This window comes from Neoarius graeffei, chromosome 2, assembly GCF_027579695.1.
Source record: "Neoarius graeffei isolate fNeoGra1 chromosome 2, fNeoGra1.pri, whole genome shotgun sequence".
Taxonomy (NCBI): domain Eukaryota; kingdom Metazoa; phylum Chordata; class Actinopteri; order Siluriformes; family Ariidae; genus Neoarius; species Neoarius graeffei.
The window spans coordinates 38680034-38699993 of record NC_083570.1 but is presented as its reverse complement, the minus strand read 5'-3'; the positions used below and the strand labels follow the sequence as shown (position 1 = coordinate 38699993).

Genomic DNA, 19960 nt, shown 5'->3' with positions numbered 1-19960 from the left:
ATTCAACAGACTCTGAATTCTAATCAGCAAAGGTTTGTAAGGTTAAGAAAATACTTGATGTGTAATTTGTTATATAGATTTTTCTATAAATATATTTCAGATGGACCATGGAGAGCTACCGATTGGCTGTTAGAAATTGCGAAATTCGTTTTCGGCTGGGGGGCTTTGCCCCTCCTGGTCCCCCCACCAGGGCGTTGCCTTGGACCCACATCCATGAGCCCCGGACTAATCTGTTACTTTTCACATTTCATCTGTTGTTTTCCATACTAATGAAAACCCTGTATATCGCCATGCATCGCCACCAAAACGCCTCGTTTTCATCAATAACCCATCACAAAGCATCACGAGCTGTAGTATGACCGTAGCTTAATGAGGCGGATGTGACGTCGGATGCGACCCAGCAATTGTACCCCACTACGAGTAAAAATTAGCTTCAACTTGGAAAAAAAAAATCATGGCCCACTAGATGGCGCTTCATGGCCCAGTGGTTGAGAAACACTGGACTAAGCTGTTAATGAATGTGAAAAATTCTCACCTCAGTCAGCCACCAGCACCAGTAAAAATTTCACTCTTTTACTGTTTAATTTTTTTAATTATTAATTAAGTATTTTCTCTCAAAACCTATGGCAAAACTATTGGTGGCCCTAAGTATTATTTAAAAGAAATGCAGATATTGTCATCCTTGCAAATAATATCTCAATACATTTGTAATTTCTCTCAGTCCTCAGATAAACTGTTGGCCTTTGACAATGCCCTGTTTCCAGGCCTTTAATAAAAAGTTTTAAAAGTCTAGCAGTTAAAAATATGCCAAAAATATGGTGGGGGGGGAGGAAGACATCACTTTCACAATAACAAAGTGAGTAGAAGTTTTTACTGAGTGCAAGCCAGAGATTTTTCAGTGACCCCAAACACAATCAAATGAACAGAAACGTGAATGCAGAACTGAAGTTTTGCAATCCCAGTCTCGACATTTAAACCTTTCTAAAATCCAGCCCACACACCACAACAACTATTTTTTGAAATGCTCTGCATATAGGAGAGGTTCAAGACCCTCTGGAAGTGCCTTAAACCTTGTTAGAGGAAGTGTCTCGCTGATTATATTTATTGTGGGGTTGCCTGTATTTTCGGAAATCGGTGTTTTGGACAAATAAGTGGGAAAAGGTTACTTGGAAGAAAACTTCATTGTATTAAAATAAAATTGTAGCACTGCAAAAATAATATCTTGGAAAGTGTAAATATGTTGAAGATAGATTTGCCTATCTAATATTTCTTATAGAGACTATAAATCATAAGATTATTCCACTTGTTCTTTAGATGCTTTTACACATGACTTATTGGCAGGTAATTTTGCTTCTTTTGAGAAGTAAGAAAGTATTCTTGCAAAAGTATTCATCCCCTTTGGTGTTTTTTGTCCTGTTTTGTCGCATTACAAGCTGGGATTAAAATGGATTTTTGGGGCATTAGCACCATTTGATTTACACAACATGCCTACCGCTTTAAAGGTGCAAAGTGTTATTTTATTGTGACGCAAACAATAAGATGAAAAACCGGAAATCTGGAGTGTGCATAGGTATTCACCCCCCTTTCGTATGAAACCCCTAAATAAGAGCTGGTCCAAACAATTGACTTCATAAGCCACATAATTAGTTGATTAAGATCCACCTGCGTGCAATCAAAGTGTCACATGATCTGCCACATAATGTCTGTATAAATCAACCTGTTCTGGAAGGACCCTGACTCTGCAACACTACTAAGCAAGCAACATGAAAACCAAGGAGCCTCCAAACAGGTCAGAGACAAAGTTGTGGAGAAGTATAGATCAGGCTTTGGTTATAAAAAAAAATCTCAAACTTTGAATATCCCAGGGAGCACCATTAAATCCGTTATAGCAAAATGGAAAGAATATGGCACCATTACAAACCTGACAAGAGAAGGCCGCCCACCAAAACTCACAGAGCGGGCAAGGAGGGCATTAATCAGAAATGCAGCAAAGACACCAAAGATAACACTGAAGAAGCTGCAAAGATCCACAGTGGAGATGGGAATATCTGCCCATAGGATCACTTTAAACCATACACTCCACAGAGTGGGGCTTTATGGACGAGTGGCCAGAAAAAAGCCATTGCTTAAAAAAAAAAATCACGTTTGGAGTTTGCCCAACAGCATGTGGCAGACTCCCCAAACACATGGAATAAGATCCTCTGGTCAAATGAGACAAAAATTTAACTTTTTGGCTATCATGGGAAATGCCATGTGTGGTGCAAACCCAACACCCTGAGAACACCATTCCTACAGTGAAGCATGGTGGTGGCAGCATCATGCTGTGAGGATGTTTTTCATCTGCAGGGACAGGAAAGCTGGTTAGGATTGAAGGAAAGATGGATGGTACTAAATACAGGGCAATTCTGGAGGAAAACCTGTTTGACTTGGCTAGAGGTTTGAGACTGGGACGAAGGTTCACAGTCCAGCAGGACAATGACCCTAAACATACTGCTGAAGCTACACTGGAGTGGTTTTAAAGGGAAACATTTAAATGTCTTGGAATGGCCTAGTCAAAGCCCAGACCTCAATCCAACTGAGAATCTGTGGCATAACTTGAAGATTGCTGTACACCAACATATCCCATCCAACTTGAAGGAGTTGGAGCAGTTTTGCCTTGAGGAATGGGCAAAAATCCCAGTGGCTAGATGTGCTAAACTAACAGACACACCCCAAGAGACTTGCAGCTGTAATTGCAGCAAAAGGTGGCTCTACAAAGTATTGACTTTGGGGTTGAATACCTATGCACACTCTAGATTTCTGTTTTTTCATGTTAATTATTGTTTGTGCCACAATAAAACAGCAATTTTCACTATTAAAGTTTTAGGCATGTTGTGTAAATCAAATGGTGCTAACCCCCAAAATTCATTTTAATTCCGGCTTGTAATGCGACAAAACAGGACAAACACCAAGGGGGATGAATATTTTTGCAAGACACTGTAAATGTTTAAAATTAGCATAAGGGGAAAAAAAAAGTCTGCCAATAGGATAAAAATAAACGAGCTGGCCTATATGAAGAATATTTCCACTTTTCTAATGTCTTTTTTTTTAAATTGTAGTAATCAGGTAACAGTTTACTGTAAGTTATTTCATATTAATCTTTTGGAGCTTTGTTTTGAATGGTTTCTTATACAGTTCTGTTCTTCTACAAGGTGGAGAGAACTTTGTAGCTTTGGAGTTGATCGTGCAGCACGTCCACAGTCAGCTTGAAAAGGTACGTCAGGCTTTCCCGTGTCCTGTTAAGAGCATGTCTTTGTGATGGATGTAGGAATAATAATTTGCCTGATTTTGATGCCTTGCTTTAACAGTGAATATAAATAACCGTATTATAAGAAACAATAGTGTTTTAAGCTATAATTTTTTAGCACAGCTAGTCGAATCAGGTGTGTCAGATGATTGCATGGAAAGCTTAATCAATGGACATGCAACAAAACTAAAATGTGAGATTAGTTTTCTTTTATAATTGTATTAATTTTTAAGGTGTGAACATTCAAAATAACACATCTGAATACTGAAATGGGTGCTTCACAACCATTTAGAGTAAAAACAATATACATTTTTCTGAGGCTAGTCCCAAATCATTTCTTAAAGTCTTAGCTTTGCCACTCTGGAAACCGGGATCTGTTTAGGGTAAAACAAAGGACCTTATCGCTTTTACTGAGTGCGTTTACATGCACATAGAGAAAATCGAATTTCTGCCGTTGCTCGACTGAAATCGAAGTTCTAAATGCCATGGATACACCTTAGCTATGCTGAAATTGAACCGACCTGGATTTCTCGTAATTGAGCTATGCGACCTAGATTATGCGATTGTAGCCAAGCTACTTAGTACATATAAACCCTATCGAGCTACGTAGTCGAGCTACTTACTTCAGCACTGCCCCTTCCGGAAGTGACGAGTGACGAGACCACAAGCGGGAAACACGACAGCCTCAGTCGGCATGACAACAGTAGTAGCGAGCAGCAGAAGAGGTCAGGAGGAACAAACGAAGAAGAGAAAATGGCGAGCAGAAACGTGCACTTCTGGAGCAATGAGGAGACAGAGTTCATGCTCATTCAGCTTAAGGAGTTGAATATATTAAAATTCATGGACGGGAGAAAAACGCGCAATGGAGAACACGGAACTGATAACTTTGTTTATACTCTTGAATAGCTCTTCTTCATGACGACAACCGGAAGTGTACCAACACGATGGGGCGTGTAGCGCCACCTGTGGCTCAGGTGCACAATGTACCTCACACAGTAGCTCGATTTCCTTGTGTGCATGTAGGATTGGATTTCTCTGGCAACCCTGCTGGGACCCTTTGCTCGATTACCGACCGCAGCTCGATTTGGATGTGCATGTAAACGTACTGACTGGATTTCCAAGTACGGGAACAGAAGGGCTGTAACCTGCTGATCTTTATCCCTGCATGCACACACAAAATACTTTATAATACGTGAAGCTTGGGGAAGGATTTCCTTTAGTACACCTGTAATTTTAACTTTTCACACTACCAGGGCTCGATGTTAACTATTTTTAATCCATTTGTCCAGTTGGACAGGCAGCAAGATTTTTGGCTTGTCCTGCCTACAACCTTTTTATTACGATGTATTTACTAGTTCGAAGAAAGGAAAGTGGTTAACAAGGTTTATCAAAAAGCAGGTATAGTTATGATCATCATTATGCTTGAATGATTTTATAATTTTTCAATAAAACCCAAACTTCAACTGTAACAATAAACACAACCTATCCAAAGCACCATTATGGTGTGTGTGCTGTTAATAACCCATTACTTGATCTGCAGTTTTAAGTGTTAGACTGCCCCCAAATTCAAAGCTTCTGGAAGAAATAAAGTTAAATCTTGATTACGCCAGTAAAACCTGAAGTGTAAATTAATTTAAAGAAATGAAATGGAAAGAAAACATGTAGGACATGATAAGGGTGACGATCATGTTGTGAATGAAAACAAACCGTAAACACTGTCGTAAATTTCCCTCAAAATATTTTACAGCATTTGTGATCGTTAACGTGAACCATACAAAAGAAAAATACAATGACTGTCCGAATGAAATGAAGATTCACCACAGATATTTATTTTTATTGAGGTATTTGACCGCCATTTCTCCAAATTCAATGAATTCAAAGTCTAATAATCTATAAGTAGGTTATTTTTACACACACACCTGTTGTACTTGGCCTTCCTGGAATTTCATAAACAATAATGCGGCTGGATCACTGAGGGGATTGGGTTAGTTTTGTTGGAACTTTTATTCAAGAGTTACATCAATAATTAATATACAACCCCGATTCCAAAAAAGTTGGGACAAAGTACAAATTGTAAATAAAAACGGAATGCAATAATTTACAAATCTCAAAAACTGATATTCTATTCACAATAGAACATAGACAACATATCAAATGTCGAAAGTGAGACATTTTGAAATCTCATGCCAAATATTGGCTCATTTGAAATTTCATGACAGCAACACATCTCAAAAAAATTGGGACAGGGGCAATAAGAGGCTGGAAAAGTTAAAGGTACAAAAAAGGAACAGCTGGAGGACCAAATTGCAACTCATTAGGTCAATTGGCAATAGGTCATTAACATGACTGGGTATAAAAAGAGCATCTTGGAGTGGCAGCGGCTCTCAGAAGTAAAGATGGGAAGAGGATCACCAATCCCCCTAATTCTGCGCCGACAAATAGTGGAGCAATATCAGAAAGGGGTTTGACAGTGTAAAATTGCCAAGAATTTGAACATATCATCTACAGTGCATAATATCATCAAAAGATTCAGAGAATCTGGAAGAATCTCTGTGCGCAAGGGTCAAGGCCGGAAAACCATACTGGATGCCCGTGATCTTCGGGCCCTTAGACGGCACTGCATCACATACAGGCATGCTTCTGTATTGGAAATCACAAAATGGGCTCAGGAATATTTCCAGAGAACATTATCTGTGAACACAATTCACCGTGCCATCCGCCGTTGCCAGCTAAAACTCTATAGTTCAAAGAAGAAGCCACATCTAAACACGATCCAGAAGCGCAGACGTCTTCTCTGGGCCAAGGCTCATTTAAAATGGACTGTGGCAAAGTGGAAAACTGTTCTGTGGTCAGACAAATCAAAATTTGAAGTTCTTTATGGAAGTCAGGGACGCCGTGTCATTCGGACTAAAGAGGGGAAGGACGACCCAAGTTGTTATCAGCGCTCAGTTCAGAAGCCTGCATCTCTGATGGTATGGGGTTGCATTAGTGCGTGTGGCATGGGCAGCTAACACATCTGGAAAGGCACCATCAATCCTGAAAGGTATATCCAGGTTCTAGAGCAACATATGCTCCCATCCAGATGACGTCTCTTTCAGGGAAGACCTTGCATTTTCCAACATGACAATGCCAAACCACATACTGCATCAATTACAGCATCATGGCTACGTAGAAGAAGGGTCCGGGTACTGAACTGGCCAGCCTGCAGTCCCAATCTTTCACCCATAGAAAACATTTGGCACATCGTAAAACGGAAGATACGACAAAAAAGACCTAAGACAGTTGAGCAACTAGAATCCTACATTAGACAAGAATGGGTTAACATTCCTATCCCTAAACTTGAGCAACTTGTCTCCTCAGTCCCCAGACGTTTACAGACTGTTGGAAAGAGAAAAGGGGATGTCTCACAGTGGTAAACATGGCCTTGTCCCAACTTTTTTGAGATGTGTTGTTGTCATGAAATTTAAAATCACCTAATTTTTCTCTTTAAATGATACATTTTCTCAGTTTAAACATTTGATATGTCATCTATGTTCTATTCTGAATAAAATATGGAATTTTGAAACTTCCACATCATTGCATTCCGTTTTTATTTACAATTTGTACTTTGTCCCAACTTTTTTGGAATCGGGGTTGTAAAAATGGTGATTTTCAACAAATATTTAAAGGAGAACTGAAGTCATTTTTAAATTTGCTTTATTTCTTAATTAACGTGTTACTCAATTAATTTTTCTGTTTTGGTAACCTTATATCGTGACTCATATTGGCAACTAACTGCAGTTTATATATTATACTTATTGGCCTATTCGGTTTTTAGCCATGTTGAATTTAGTTTGTTTGGTCCATGGCAGGCGTCACTTATCTGCGCGATCTTCACGAGACTTGTGCGAGGCTTCGAAACATGAAGTGTCAGCCAAATGTCAGTGCCGCCATTTTGAAAACTGTTTTCCAAACGAAATATTGCACAAAAACGAGTTTAAATGACGATTACTGCCTACTTTTTTCAAACTTTCCTGATTGCTATCAAAACAAACGAAACATCCGGCTTGATTACATCAGCATTCAAAAGAGAGTGTGCGCGTCTTTTGACTTACCCCTGTGTCCGAAATTGCTCCCTACTCACTATATAGGGCACTATGTAGTGGGGACTCCATTTTGTAGTGCTGTCCGAAACCTTAGTGAGGATTATTTACACCCTGTATAGTGCACTCAAAGTATCCCACAATGCATCACGAAAAATAGTGTACAACGATGGTCACTAACCAAAGCAATATATCCTGTCATGCATTGCGGTTATGCTGAAAGAAATCAAATTAAAAGTTTCAAATTTGATTTAATAAAAGGCAGCGGCAAAGAAGAAAGTATTCAGCCTTGATTTAAAAAAAAAAACTGAAAGATGCAGGTACTTTTTATTGATTAATGTGGGAAATACTCTCAGTATAATATGTATTTATTATTTTGAAAACCCACCAGCCGCCTGATCTGGCACGTTTTAATTGTGCGACAGTAATGACGTAAATACCAGCACGACGAACTAGTGTCTGAAAGCATTTTTTCATTTTACCAGTGAGCTCACTATATAGTCTTCTTTATAGTAATTCCCTATATAGGGAGTAGTCAGGCCTAGAAATGTATATATTTTTTCACCAGCCAGCCGGACTAGTTCCCTTCCAAAGTAACTCGCCAAACAGAAAATCAACTAGCCAAAATTTGTTCATGTATGAATTTTACTTCTGTCAAAAATAACGCAAAAGAGAGTAGTTACCATTGTTCATGACTAATGTGCGTTTATTTCAAGACCCGAGTATTTTGATACTGTTGTTAAATACATAAATGAGAACAACACAGAGCACCATAATATAATATCAACAAATAATAATATATTGGAAAACTTGGCAACTTGGTGTATGAGTATTGAAAACAAATATACTTACTATCATGACTATAGCACCCAAAATATGTCCAACATGCTTTCTGTATTTAACCATTTATGAGAGAGAAAGCATTTGGAGCTTCATATTGACTAGGAATCAACTTGAAAAAAATTAATTATTCCATAAAAATCGCATCGCAGGCAAGGCCTACCCTGCTCCCATGTTTGCTTATAAGTCCTTTGTCATTTCTCCTTCTCGTACGCTTTATCGGCGGCCTTTTTCTCCTCTTCAGACCGAGGTCGCTTTGTCCCCATCTCTGGCGGTTTCTGTACACCTTTCAGAAAATTCCACATCACAACGTAGCTTTGGCAGATGTAGATGTAAACAACAACAAAAGCACGTGTTTAAATGGGCGATAATGTGGCCACATCTATTGAATTTGATAATGTGATTACCACGATATTCAACGAGATGCGTTATATGCATGTACAGTAGTGAAAAAACCGACAGCCTGACTCGTACACGATGTGATTCGGAATTCTTCGGTATTTTCCGTCCTGCCGATAAACACATCGATTAACACAGACACGGCACACGCTTAATATGTGGCAGCTTTAGTTGACGGTGTGTCTGAATTAGGGCTGTGCGATATGGGAAAAAATGAACATCCTGATACATTTTCTCCATTTCACGATATATATTGAAATCTCCTCTAAAGGACCCCATGAAATCTAACTTTTACTCTTTACTGTTTTCACTACAGTCCCTGCAGATTAAATAACATTCTTGGTTAACTTTACAGGTGGTTTTCAACAGCAGATTTTAAATTTTCATGTTGGTGATTAATCACAATTGAGTTGAAATAAGACTATTTTTATTCAACAAAGATGTGGCACAAACTGAAAAAACAACCTTGAAAATTGCAACAAAGGGGCAACACAATACAGAGCTGCTCAGAGCTCAAACCAATAAAGTGCAAGCTCAACACTGAGAAAGACATTTAGCCTAAATAAGAAAAGTGCTCTTTCATTAAATTATTTTTAAAAAATAGAGGTAGATCTCCAAGCTATTAACCTGACTGCTGAGAACCACTGGAACATTCACAATAGAGAGAGAGAGAGATTGAGGGAGAGAAGAGAGAGATCTGCAAAACATAATTTTTCTCTTTGCACACTTTTGAACTGAATGTTTTCTGGCTCTGCTTCTCAGATGTGTGTAATTCCGGTATTGCCTTCTCTGTAAAATGTCTGCAACCAGGCAACTCATATTTGGGATCGAGTGTGTTTTAGTAATTTTTGGAAGCCTGTTTTTTTTCACTATACTAATTGGGATCATGTCTTTGGCAATGACGTTAGTGATTGCATCCGTTATAGCTCTCCATCTCTGACTCGTTTTCTCATATGGGGGGGCTTTGGAGAACGAGGCCGCTATGGTCATTTGTTTAGCTTGTGGGGGGGTTTAGCTCGTGGGCAAGTAGTTCGGAGTTTAAGAGACTCTTCATACTGTACCGGGTGAGTTTTCAGGTGATGGAACATATTTGTAGTGCTGCTGCCTTTCGTGATGACAAGTTTTTTGCACACTTTACAAACTGGCATTTGCTGTTCCACGTCCTCCTCGCGATATCCAAAAAAATGCCAGATGACTGACCCCTTACTAGTTCTTTTAGGAACCAATTCGTCCGCTTCCATTTTTAATTTGTCGCTGAAATTGACAGAGCTTACACGGTAGCCTATGCAACACCAGTGATTGCGCAAACTGAGTCAGCACTGTAAACTGAAACTAGAAAATCTTCCTGCAAGTTCCTTTCAGCACCTAGATGTCGCCTGGGATTGGTTGGCGAGTGTGTGACATTATTGTTTTTTTTTTACCGTTAGGCAGCCTCTCGCATTACTGCCCGAGGGACAGGGAGAAAACCACCGGAAAAGGTTTTAAACAAACGCAACAAACACAAAACAAATGCAAGTCGGCAGATGACCATAAAATACTCGATAGTTACGATATAATAATTATATGTATCTCACACAGAATTTTCGGAGATATATAGAGTATATTCGATATATCGCACAGCCCTAGTCTGAATCTTTGCTTCATATATATTTTTTATTTTCAACTAGACAGCTGGGCTGGCTAGTGACAGGAATTACCCGCCAAATGACAAATTAAGTTGCCTCGGGCAACCGGACCACCGCGAATTTCGAGCCGTAGAGTAGTGAATATGAGTGATTTCGGACACAGGGAACGTTGGCAGATGTTGGTCACTTTGATTTTGGCTGTATGTTTTACTTCCGTCCTACGAAGTCTCGCACAGGTCTCAACAAATCTCGTTTATGGCCATTGCTTTGACATATGGACTGATATATTACATAGCATATTTCAAACACTCATAACTTGCTATAACAGTGACAAAATAGTGATCAAAAATGCATTCCTATATTCAATAAAATTAGATAAATAGAATTTTGATGATGATAAATTTGCCTTCAGTTCTCCTTTAACTCGTCCTGTCAGACAGGCAGATGCAGATTTGACTTGTCTGGACCAACCAAACATTTGGTTGTCCTGGACAGTCAGACTACCATTAATGTCGAGCCCGGACTACTCGTACGCTTTTTTCAGTGGCAAGAAAGAATTTCACACATTTGTCCAAGACAAAATCTCCTTTACTTCCGAGTGGCAAAAATTTGAATCGTTAGCAGAAATCTATACAAAAAGTAAACTGATTTAGTTTGAAGAGAAAGTAACTTCATTTGATACCATGTGATGGGGAGCTGAGTGTTGGAATGGCTTTTTTTTTTCTCCATTAGATGCTTTGAGTTCATGAGTTGTTTGTCTGTCTGTTTTCATTTCTCTCCTTCACAATGTGCATTTGTAATGAAACACTCGTGAAACCCCCCCTCGCCTGAATGCGCTCTAACTTACCACAGCGTGAAATCACAGTGAGGTATGACTGTCAATCCCAACAATATCTCTATCTCTCTCTTTCTCTCTCTCTCTGGTTCTCTTCTGTTTTCTGCCACAAACCTGTTGAGACATGAGACTAAAGGAAGTGTGTGCACATGTGTACTGCCAATTAATTGGATTAAGCAAATCATGAATTCATTGGCTCAGATAGTGGGATGTGTCATAAGCCTGAGTTATAAAGAGTCGGACAGTATTTTGTACATCCTTTTGTCTCTTTCCTCACTGTGGCACTTCAGTGGCTGTGTGTATTGTGTTTAAAGGGAATGATTCAGTGGTTTTGCTTAACCCATTGTTAAATACGCCATCATAACTTAGGACATTTTAGGTACTCCAAAGTGAACTTTTGGTTCGTTTGGAATTTGGCTTCCATATAAGATATAAAGAAATAATGGAGGCAAGTAAGTGTATTTTGGAACCACAGAAACATCACCTGAGCCCCGACATCTCACTCTGAATGTGCACACACATACACATGCACACTGCAGTTCCTGTTTCTGCCTAAATTGACTTTTTGACTTTAAGCTTTAATGGGGTTGTGTTCTCTTTCTCTTTCTCTCTCTTGCTCTCTCTCACTTTTTCCTCTCTGTCTCTGGTTCTGTCACAATAAATCTGTTCTCATCTTCTTCAGAGGAAACTCCGCTGGGATATGTGAGGATAAACTCTGGCACCCCGCTCTTTTCTTTTTTTTTTTCCTTTTTTTTCTTTTCTCTCCCCCTCCTCCTGTCTATAGACCCCTTGCACTGACGTCACATTTACCTTAGCAACCGTTGCTACCCTATACCTGGGGGACAGACAAACTTTACATGCTCTTCACATACTGAAGCCAAGTGAAGATGTCTGACGTCTGTTGCTGTTGCCCCAAGAAAACTACAGTTAAAAAAGCTCTACTATCGGATTACTTGGCTAATCTTAGTCTGAAAGAAGTGAATTGTAGGTATACGTGGAAATTGGAGTTTATAGCAGTTATATTCCGTATAAAATTCCTTGAAACGACTGGAGTGACGGTGCAGATTTGTGGCTGAGCATTAGCTACATGTTGGAATATACCTTCTTTTTCCTGAAAAGTCCCCACACAGAACAACAGTTAAAAAAAAAACTACAAAAGCAAGAAAACCTTCTTTGTGTAAAGACTTTTCCCCGACATTAGCTTTTGGGAACTGAATGTTGCAAAAGCTAAAGTATTTACTCTCAAAGGACTCCGACCTGAACTGTGGGCTGGATGGTATTCCCTCCCCTCCATGTCTCGTCAACCCCAGAGACATCTAGTTACAGAACTATTTACACGCTGTCGTTTATACAGTGATGTTTATTATTGTTAAAACAATATCTGAAGTGTTATTATTTGTAAAATAATAAAATATCTTGCTCTAGACTTTCACACAATATTGTAAGATTTTATTTTAATTTGATCTAATAGTGGATGGTACAATAATTACAAACACTAACAGAATCAGCACATTCCAGTTGTAGCTGTAGTCATACAGTAACTATAATCACCCTTGTAGTAATAATTTCATTAAACGGTTAATGTTCAGTTCCCTTTTCATTTATTTTCGATTCAAAAGACACAACTGAGTCACACAGGTTGATCAGTGTGTAACGGACAGTAACCATTTTATCCAAAGTAGTTTTTCCTGCCTTAGTCGATTTAGTTCCGTTTCACATGTGTGCAGCTGTTGTAAAGTTCAGTGTGTTTGTGTAGCACTCTCTCGAACTGGAGGTTAATTTCTACACTCTGACTCCACGGAGACATTTTGCACAGGAATGAGTTCCTCTGATAACAGAAACAAAGCTCCAGCTCTCTCTGCTCGTAATCTTTTCTGTTCTTTCAGGATATATCGCGCATGTCGCTCTTTGTTGGGTTTTTTACCAAGTTATGTTCAAGTTGTTTGAAACCAATCTGGGTTTCCTGTAAGAAAATCAAACACTTTCATGAAGAAGCTAACTCGAATGTGAGCAGAAAAAATAAAACGAGATTCTTAAGCAAACTCTTCCATACTCACGTCTGACTTTGTTTTTTTTAATACAATCGCGAATTTCTCTGGAGTTTTCAGGCAGAGCTCCTCTCGTCGCATTCTTTAACCTCTCATTTCTTCGTTGTTGTTGTTGAAGCATTTGCTTCTCTTTGTTAACATTTTTCTTGATAGCAGGGAGACGGTAATACCTTTTATCTATTTCTCGATTTGAGCAACCAAAAACGGCGCAAAAATGAGCCATGTTGAAGACCGATTAAGCCTTGCTTATGCGAAAGACAGTGTCTGTTTGACCCCCAGGTGGAATTATGTCACGTGACACATGATGACATGTGCAAGGGGTCTATAGTTCTGCAATTTAGTTTGTTGTCGATCATCTCTGGACTCCCTCTAAATTTCTTTTCATCTTCACTTTTCAAATTATTTTGTTTCTAATCACTTAGAACTGTACCCTTGTTTGCCTTGCATTTCTTCTGTATTGCCGACTAACAAGCACAAGTTGTCTTGTCCTGGACATCACAATGATTATCAGTGCTGACAACAACATGCAACCAGAATTAATAATTATTAACTGGCTGTAGAACAGATGCCTTAAAGTTGTAGTGAATAATGTAACTCGAGCTTACGTTAACATTACTATAGCAAGCGAGTGAATAAACAATAATTCATTTGGAAATAAAAGAACATAAATGGCCCATTAAATAGAATGACTAAAAGTCAAATAGACATGGGATCTTTTCCACACCATCACGTTTGCGTTTCTCCTCTCAAACACTGCATGTAACTTGTTTACTCACAATTTAAGCACTTGCTTGCTGCCCAGTTTGGATGACGCTAATATCTAGGAAGAGAAATGACTTCTGAAAGTGATATTTTTCTAAAAGGAACATAAATAGCATTTAGCAGTAGCCATGCAGAAATATCATCAGAATATAGTCCTGTTGCTGATAGGCATGTAACGATTCGCCCAATTCACAATTTGATTCAGTTCATGATTCGATTAGTTTCAGAATATTTTTAAAAAAGAAAATAAAAATTCAGTGAAGTAAATTTTATTACCAAAAAATGCAACATTTATTTTCCTATTCTTTATCAACTTAAATATTCTTTTGTTAAAAAAAATTTACTTTCTTAAGCCTGTGTCACAGTCTTGTATCTTGCCACGTAAGCGGCGTATGGGTCAAGCGCCAAGAAACGAGGTGTATTTTGTCCAAAATTAAAGTCTCTGGCATACACGGCGTATGTGTGACGTTTCGGTGGCGTGTATGGGGTTCAAGGGATGTAAAGTTATGGTGTACTGAGGCGCATGATGTGTTGCCGTGGCATAACCATTTCGTTGCCGTGGCGTTTCATTCTTGTGCGCTTTCTACCCACTTTCTAAGTATTTTCGTAGATCACATTTTGTTAATCATTCATTGTTGTTTGTTTTCATTTCTAGTTTTGTCGTTTACCAATAAATGTCAACAGGCAATTGACACTGTAACCACATGAAAATCCAGCTCAAAGGTCACATGTCATTTCTCAAACCAAAATATAAATTGTCTACTGATATTGTAATATGTGGTAGATGTTCGAAGGCCCTTCACAGATGCTGGGTGCGACAACTTTGGCATTGGTTTCAATGTCAAAGACATACGTGCGGCGTATCGGCAACGCTTTGTACACTGTTTATATTTTTTTTAAAAAAGACATGTCTAGGGTATTTACGTGAAACACCAGGGTATTTAAATAATACTTCAGTGTCTTCTAGAAAAACATTTTTGTATATGGAGGATGCAAGAAAACACGCGTCTATTATAATGACACCGGCGTCTATCAGTAAACACAAGACATGTCTTCGAAGTGTTACATTTAGGGGTATTTAAATAAAACATGTCTAAGCCCTCTTTTATTTACAGTGCACCCGCCAGTCACCAAACACGAGTTGTGAAATCTAATCGCCCCAGACTCACCTTTCTTGGCGAGTACGTTCAGAACGATGGGTTCCTACCTAGTATTCATGTAAAATCCAAGAAATATTTGACAAAAACTCCTTCCTCACGCAGGACTCTCAGGCGCACTCCGGACTGCACGTGCACCTTATTAAGACTGGCTAAATGATGAATTAAACGGCTTCGCTGGACTCAAAGCTCGGAGAGCAGCCCATCATGGTAAGGGTCGCTCGTTAACTTTACAAAATTTAAATAAGACATGTCTAAGCCCAGCCCTGCAATGACCTGGTGACTTGTCCAGGGTGTACCCCGCCTTTCGCCCGTAGTCAGCTGGGATAGGCTCCAGCTTGTCTGCGACCCTGTAGAACAGGATAAAGCGGCTAGAGATAATGAGATGAGATGTCTAAGCCCTTTTATTTACAGTGCACGCCACAGTTACGTTGCATGTCAACTAAAGCGTTCATACAGTGTAGTAGGTGTTCGAGCAACGTTCCTGCTGCATCACTGCTGCGTAGCTTTCATTTTTACAGTGTACACGTGACATATGTGTGACATATCAAAGCTGCTATGTATGTGCTGCTGACTTAAAAATACGCCGCAACCTGGCATACAAGGAGATTGTGTTACGCATCCTAGAGTATTAGCTACATAAGCTGGCAATGCCGTGACATTCCTTTCTTACTGCCACGTATCCTGATACGCCAGTGTGCGTGACGAGCATTAATAACCAGCAGTAATTTACCCATGTTTGTAAAGGTTGGAGTAAAATATACAGTAATAGCCTGTTAACTAAAATATTCCTTTTATTAAAAATGGTAATGGTTAATAACAAATAGGCCTTTTCTTAACACTTTTGTGAACATTTGTACTGCCTCCATTTGCTTCTCTTTTTTTTTTAGTTTTCAGCAGTCTGTAAAAAGAGAGTTAGGATTTCATATAAAATCTATTTGTACAGTCAATCACAACAGTTCTTTCCCATTTTAGAGCTGTTTTGTCTTTTTTTGCAACATTAGCACTGGGTTACTTCCGCCTATGGTGAAGTCATGTGCATTCCCGCTATTTTGTTATAGATGCCTGCTGCTGTCTAAACAGTGCAATTCCAGCAAGGGTGAAAAACTAAGCAATTACGCAGCCTGATGATGATGATGATGATAATCTCAATTTTTATTTTTAAAAAAATATATATAAATAGTCATCTAATTTCATTACAATTACAGGCATGTAGCAGGCGCTCTTATCCAGAGCAATGTACAACATACCCAGAGCATGCCCTGGGAACAGCTGGAGTTAGGTGCCTTGCTCAAGGGCACTTCAGCCATTCCTGCTGGTCAAGGGAATTGAACTGGCAACCTTCTGGTTCCAAAACTGCTTCTCTAACCATGAAGTCATCCATCCATCCATCCATTATCCGTAGCTGCTTATCTTGTGCAAGGTCGTGGGCAAGCTGGAGCCTATCCCAGCTGACTATGGGCAAGAGGCGGGGTACACCCTGGACAAGTCCATCATCGCAGGCCTGACACATAGAGACAACCATTCACACCTACGGTCAATTTAGAGTCACCAGTTAGCCTAACCTGCATGTCTTTGGACTGTGGGGGAAACCAGAGCACCCGGAGGAAACCCACACAGATACGGGGAGAACATGCAAACTCCACACAGAAAGACCCCCATCGGCCACCGGGCTCAAACCCAGAACCTTCTTGCTGTGAGACGACAGTGCTAACCACTACACCGCCGTGCCGTCCCCATGAAGCCATTAGGTCATAAATTTTTATTGTGATTTATCGTTACATGCCTAGTTGCTGATTATCGGCACATAATACGCGCGTTTGTAAAAAGTTGTTGTCAGTCTGTACAATTATTTTGTTGTTATTCTTTAACATCTTAAACTTGCCCTTTAACCTCAATGCCTGGTTTTTCTGATGACTTCAGTGTACATTCATACAGGGGGGAAAAGGCTCTCTTCATTTTTTAATTTTTTTCCTGGGTTGACAATGTTTGGTGCGTGTGTGTGTGTGTGTGTATATATATATATATATGTGTGTGTGTGTGTGTGTGTGTGTGTGTAATATATAAAATAAAATGTGTGCGCGCATTTCCGAACTGATGAAATTGTGGTTGTGCTGTTTAGATCTGCTTTGGCTTCAGCACACCAGGGTCAGCCTTTACCCAAGACCCTCAGTGTAATGGAAAGCACGCCTCAGGTGCGGGGAATGCACACGATCATCAGGTACGATTAACACACACTCGCTAGCCGCAAGAGTAATGCAACAGGTCAACATTCAACAAGTGACCTGCTGATTAGCACATACTTCCTGTATGCAGCCTGATTTAATTTCTCGCTTCTTTTACACAGTTGTTCTTCTTCAAGCATATATTTCTATCTTCCACTGAATTTCTCTGATTATGCAAAACTGCAGGAATAAGGAGACTAACCGAGACGAGTTTATTTTCTACTCGAAGAGATTGATGAGGCTCCTCATTGAGCACGCCCTCTCCTTCTTACCGCTGAAGGTTAGTGCTCTTGAACATAGCATAATGTGAACATTACTTCAAGAAGCATTTTAATTTTAAAGCACTACTTTGCACTGTTTATATTAGGATTAGACCAGACAATACCAGAAGTACATTTACTAGAACTTGAAATTTACACTAGATTTACACAGTTTGCGTTTCTTGATAACGTCTTTTTTTTTCCTCCTTTATGAACCCTGTGTGTTCTCCACAGCCGGTGTCTGTTGAAACGCCCCAAGGGACGATATATGAAGGGAAAAGACTCGGTGGGAAAAGGGTTAGTCATGATTTCAGACTTTTAATTTTTCAGTCTGTCTGGAAAAAATATTCTGCTGTTAAAGTGAATGTAATGCCTCTAAACCACACTTTTTTTTTCCCTTGTACAAAGCAACAATCATTATATCGAATGATCATGTGTTTTCGAACCATAGCTGATCCAAAAGGCCATAAATTGATGCAAAATCAATAAAATCAGCCGATTTTCACGGAATCTGCTGAGACTGAACCGGAAAATCCCAAAGGGGTGCATGACATCACACGTGTAACAATCCAGGTATCAATTTCGTTCCTGTGTGCAGCAGTGGTTAGACCAGTCTCAATATGGAATCACGTTTTGGAGATAATTTTGATAGTGATTGGGATTCTTGTATGTCGGATGAAGCGGCAGATGATTATCAAGGATGTTCCGGATTAAATGGTTATCTTTTCACACCCCCAAGACGAGAAGCAGATGCCAATTCTCTCAGTTCACGACAGTCCTGCTCACCGCTGATAGCGCACCATCAGCCAGAGAGAATTGGAAACACAGATTCGTTTGTGGATTTTTATTCGAAGCTGGCCACTGCAAAATATTGGGAAAATATTTACATGTACCTCAATAAATGCAGAAATGTAATCTTTAAAACGTACACTTATTCATTGTAATTACTGAAAGAAAATATGAAGTGGGGGGGAATCAACAAAGTGTCCAAATGTCAGATCAAATGCCATTTATTAAATAAATTGGTTTCTTTTTGCTCCAGTAATTCCCATGTGGTCGTTCTGGTGGTGATGAACACTTGATGAATCAGATTTATTATTAGTAGGCGACACAAAATCCACCCGCTTCATTTGCACAAACCTCACCCACTGTCGCTTTAGATTAGTGTCATTTCTCGGAAATTTGTGAACTGAATGTCCTGTTGTATATGGATTTGAACATCCAAACACAACGCAGCACTTTCCCATTGTTATTTTTGTAAGATTCCAACAACAATATTCAGTTTCTTTGAGTAAACAAGCACGGAGTCAAATGAACCAAAATGACCTGGATAACCGGGGTTCCACGTGTGACGTCATGCGAGATTAGCCCTGGGGCAAGGCTGCCTTTTTCCAGGATCCGGAAGCCGCAATTTATCAATAGTTTTGTGCTTGATGATAAAATAACAAATAATTAATATTATTTTCTTCCCTGCTTTATTAATTAATTTTGGTCATTACTAATGATGTATTCATTTTAAAGCATTACAATAAGGCATTACATACACTTTAAAATGTATACAACCCCAATTCCAAAAAGGTTGGGACACTGTGTAAAACATAAATAAAAACAGAATGCAAAGATTTGCAAATCATGGAAGCCCTATATTTAATTGAAAATAGTACAAAGACAACATATCAAATGTTGAAACTGAAAAATGTTATTGTTTTTTGAAAAATATATGCTCATTTTGAATTTGATGTCAGCAACACATTTCAGAAAAGTTGGGAAAGGGGCAACAAAAGACTGAAAAAGTTGTGTAATGCTTAAAAAAAACTAATTTGGTTAATTGGCAACAGGTCAGTAACATGACTGGATATAAAAAAAAAAAAAAGCATCCCAGAGAGGCTGAGTCTCTCAGAAGTAAAGATGGGGATGGGTTCAATGCTTTATGAAAGACTGCGAGGGCAAACAGTGCAACAATTTAAGAATAATGTTCCTCAATGTAAAATTGCAAAGAATTAGGGGATCACATCATCTATGGTACATAATATCATTAAAAGATTCAGAGAATCTGGAGAAATCTCTGTATGCAAGAAACAAGGCTGAAAACTGACATTGGATGCCTGTGATCTTCAGGCCCCCAGGAGACACTGCATTAAAAGCAGACACGTGTCTGTAGTGGAAATCACTGTATGGGCTCAGGAACACGTCAGAAAACCATAGTCTGTGAAAACAGTTCATTACTGCATCCACAAATGCAAGTTAAAACCAGATATAAACAATATCCAGAAACACCGCCACCTTCTCTGAGCCCGAGCTCTTTTAAGATGGTCTGAGGCAAAGTGGAAAATTGTCCCAAGGTCTGACGAATCAAAAGTAGAAATTCTTTTTAGAAATCATGAACACCATGTCCTCCAGGCTAAATAGGAGAGAGACCATCCGTCTTATCACTGCACAGT

At 39.2% G+C, this 19960-nt stretch overlaps 1 protein-coding gene across 1 annotated transcript in view; it reads left to right on the top strand.

The window, feature by feature from the left end:
- The window catches only part of si:ch211-243j20.2 (uridine-cytidine kinase-like 1), a 133643-nt gene that overhangs the window by 55958 nt on the left and 57725 nt on the right, over positions 1-19960 (top strand). The window contains exons 7-11 of the mRNA XM_060914176.1: positions 3192-3253; positions 11085-11101; positions 17157-17255; positions 17446-17539; positions 17754-17816. Coding sequence (XP_060770159.1) covers positions 3192-3253; positions 11085-11101; positions 17157-17255; positions 17446-17539; positions 17754-17816 — 335 coding nt within the window. The remainder of the gene's footprint in view (positions 1-3191; positions 3254-11084; positions 11102-17156; positions 17256-17445; positions 17540-17753; positions 17817-19960) is intronic.